The following is a 3,903-nucleotide window of genomic DNA, read 5'->3' on the forward strand; positions in this document are numbered from 1 at the left end:
TCCTGGACTCCTCTTTAATGATGGAGGCCCAGGTGGCAGCCACTGCCAAGCCGGCTTTTTACCATCTTCGGCTGGCGCAGCAGCTGGTCCCTTTCCTCGACCGTGATGACCTGGCCACAATGATCCATGCGACGGTCACCTCGAGCTTAGACTACTGTAACACTCTCTACATGGGGCTGCCTTTGTCGCAAATTCGGAAGCTGCAGCTAGTGCAGAATGCTGCAGCCAGGCTGTTGATGGGTCTCCCTAGATGAGATCACATCCAGCCTGTGCTGAAAGCGCTGCACTGGCTGCCAATGGCGTACCGGATTTGCTTCAAAGTGCTGGTTCTTACCTTTAAAGCCCTATATGGCCAGGGTCCGGCCTACCTAAGGGACCGCCTTTCCCCGCATGTTCCCCCAAGAGCACTACGGTCGGGGAGCCAAAATGTCCTGGACATTCCAGGCCCCAGGAACATCAAATTTGCTGTCACCAGGGCCAGGGTGTTTTTTGGTGGTGGCTCCTACCTGGTGGAACGAGCTCCCAGAAGAGATCCGGGCCCTGCGGGACCTTATGCAGAGCTCTTCCACCAGGCTTTTGAGTAGGAGCCATCGCCACCACTATTCCATCACCGCTTCCTCCATCACCGCACTTTTACCACCGCTTGAGTGGGTACCATCGGGGGTGCGAGACGTTCCTGGTGGATGACAGTGCTGCTGGGACATATATTGTTGTTCTGGTATAATATCTCCAGACCCCCATCTTGGATTTTATGATCTAAGCACCGATATTTTACTAATCGTATTATATTGTATTATTATACTGTTTTTTATACTGTTTTATTGTTTTAACTGGGCATTTATGCCTCTTTGTAAGCCGCCCTGAGCCTTGGGGGAGGGCGGGATATAAATAATAATAATTAAAAAAAAGCTAACTCAATCAAAATGCAGTCCTAAATAAAACTGTCTTCAATTGCTTCCTGGAGATCGACAATGCAGGGGGGCTGGCGCACCTTCCTGGGGAGGTTGTTCCATCACTGTGGGGCTGCCAAAAAAAAAGGCCCTTCCATGTACCTACCAAATGAGCATCTTCAATTGGTGGGACAGTCAGGAGGGCATCTACCCACAATCTTAATTCCTGGATGGGAACATATGGGAGAAGACGGTCCTTCAGATACCCCAGTCCCAAGCCATGTAGGGCTTTAAAGGACAAAAACAACCAATTGAACTGGGGTTGGGAGTTGATCAGTAGCCAGTGTAATAGCTGTAGTATTGGGGACATATGCTCCTGATAGCTGGCCCCAACCAGCAGTTGAGCCACAGTATTCTGCACTAGTTCCAGCCTCCAAACACTCTCCAAGGGTAGCTCCAAGTACAGTGCAGTGCTGTAGTCATAAGAACATAAGAGAAGCCAATGTTGGATCAGGCCAATGGCCCATCTAGTCCAACACTCTGTCACACAGTGGCCAAAAATACCAGGTGCCATCAGGAGGTCCAGCAGTGGGGCCAAGACACTAGAAGCTCTCCCACTGTTGTCCCTCCCCCCAAGCACCAAGAATACAGAGCATCACTTGCCCCAGACCGAGAGTTCCTATCTATACCTTGTGGATGGAATCATGGTAGACCACCATGACTTGTTTCCCCATCCCCCTCATCAAACCTCCTGCTTCACAGAGAAACACTGAGGACAGAGGACAGAGCTAGGTCAGACTTACACCCCCAAGCCTCACCTGGCCAAGTCTCTGTAATACAAGTCAAGTCAGCCTGTGCATCCAGGATTAAATCCTGAATGACAGCAGTGTTCCCATTTGCTGACCTGGTAAATGTGGTACAAATTTTCATGCAATCCATCCACTAGCGCTTGGAGCACTAAATTTCCACAGATCATGGTATGCTGCACTAATTATCTCTCCCCCACTTGATTACCAGTAGCCAATTTGGCCGGCTAGCTGCACCCTTTGAATAGCAGGTTTTGTGCTACAGATTATATTTCGTAGCTCACTGAGACACAGACGCTAACCAATATGCTGAAAAGAAAGGGCTAAATTTTGAGAAGATGGTCTCAAGAACAGAGCACCACCGATACACCCTTAGTCAAAGAGAAAATAGATATACATGGACACTTTTTACCTTGTATTAATGTCACCCAAAATGAAAGAGACATCTGTCTATATTGTTTTCAGTACATTTATTAGGATCAAACCCCTAAAGTAGTGGAGAACGATTACCCAGTTTCTCAACAAAGGCATTACATGGCAAGGAAAACAAAGATCCCCCTTCCCCCCGCCACCACCAATTACGATTTTGACCACAAGAGAGATGAAGGAAATTCTTCCTCCAAGAATGGAATAATGGGCTAACCTTCCATATGTAATACAGACAAGGATGATCCTGAACAAAGGTACCATTTTGAAAAACAAGTTCAGCAAACCAACACCTGGTCAAAGTATAAGTCAGATAGGATCCTAAGCCATTATTTTATATGGTGATAACTCGAACAAAGCAAACAGGAAATGCTGCTCTTACTGCAAAGCTTTCTGCAAAGCTTTCACAGCAGGAAGACAACAGTGGCTGGCTGAACAGTGGATTCTAGCTGTTGCCCCAAGCCCCGCCTTTCCTATTGAGTCAATGAACATCTCTGCTCCCAGGCCACAGATGTAAGCAAGGAAGTGGTTCCCCGGCTCTCCTGTCTGTAACCTTCAGTCTGATGTTAGATGGGAATTTGCAGGCCATCCTTTCAGAAACCCTCACCCATTTCTTTTCAGGCTTTGCCATTCTGGTATCTTGCTTGCCTTGAGAGAGAACACTCATACAAAACTTCATGCAGCATCCAAGCAGTTACAACCATATTTATGCCTCCCAGTGTCAGAGAAGAGAGAATGATGGCATGAGGCAGCTGATCCCCTCTTGCCAGGCAAAAGGAAGCTTGCTTGTCATGTCACTTTGGTAAACTATTTTGCTCTCAAAAGACATAAGCTCCCTCTTAGAACCAGTGTGCAGGAATTACTGGATAATATATCAGTGAGGGATTCTTTAAATGAACTAGCAGCTTTTTCACCACAGATGTAATACTAAAAGTAGAATGCTTTCCAGGTTTGCTAAAGGTGAAAATCAGTACACATAAGGGAGTTTTAACCATTCTTTCAAATTGCAAATACTGTATTTATTCTTTGCCTTCTTGGGAGCTCCACAGCATAAGATGTCCCACTTCCAGCACCTGTTCCAAATACAGACTTCAAGACACAGTCAACAGCAAACATTTCAGAGTCCTTCATCATTGTACATAGGAGCAGCTGGCTTGACGATGCTTTGGGCATTCATTTCCACAAGGGGGCGCCAAGAAACTTCTCCAGACAGCAGCAGGTCTTCTCCAGGGATAGCATCCAGGTGCTGCACCTGACATTCACAACAAGAGTAATACAAGTCACTCTGGGATTTATTAAAAAGAGTAATCCCCCAGTCTGACTATTACACAACCACCAAAGGAAGCACTGCGGGGGTAATTTGAATCTAATGATATTTCTTGTTACGTGAGGCTAAAAGGGCAAATTAGTTGCCAAACAGGTGCTCTTAAACAGAAAAAGAAAGACAAAAGTAATTACATGCATCTGAATATTAGGGATCAGTTTGTCCTTTTCTAAAATAGATGATGAACTTTGGCCTGTAATGAAGAAATATGCTCCCATCTGCATTTAGGCTGCCTAATGAAAATATGGTAGAATTACCTCTGAAGATGGACAGAAGAATTTAGCAGTCTTTGAACAGCAAACACATGCATGAACCTGTCTCTCTGACCAAAAATGATCAAACTCAGTTTGCCTCTACAACATTTTAGGGATTTCCATCTGACACCAGACTGAAAAAGACGGATTTTTCCTATGCACTGTAAATACCCATGAATGGGCAGGAACACTGCAAATATTTC

General features: G+C 45.7%; 1 protein-coding gene across 3 annotated transcripts in view; it reads right to left on the reverse strand.

Annotated features, from left to right (window-relative positions):
• Positions 1-2,197: 2,197 nt before the first annotated feature.
• Positions 2,198-3,903, reverse strand: part of LOC107107852 (ubiquinol-cytochrome-c reductase complex assembly factor 1) — a 65,775-nt gene continuing 64,069 nt past the window's right edge. For all 3 annotated transcript variants that reach the window (XM_015408205.1, XM_015408204.1, XM_015408206.1), the window contains one exon: positions 2,198-3,374. In XM_015408205.1, coding sequence (XP_015263691.1) covers positions 3,240-3,374 — 135 coding nt within the window. In that variant the 3' untranslated portion in view covers positions 2,198-3,239. The remainder of the gene's footprint in view (positions 3,375-3,903) is intronic.

The sequence above is a fragment of the Gekko japonicus genome, unplaced genomic scaffold, assembly GCF_001447785.1.
Source record: "Gekko japonicus isolate JY-2015 unplaced genomic scaffold, Gekko_japonicus_V1.1 scaffold211, whole genome shotgun sequence".
NCBI classification, from domain to species: domain Eukaryota; kingdom Metazoa; phylum Chordata; class Lepidosauria; order Squamata; family Gekkonidae; genus Gekko; species Gekko japonicus.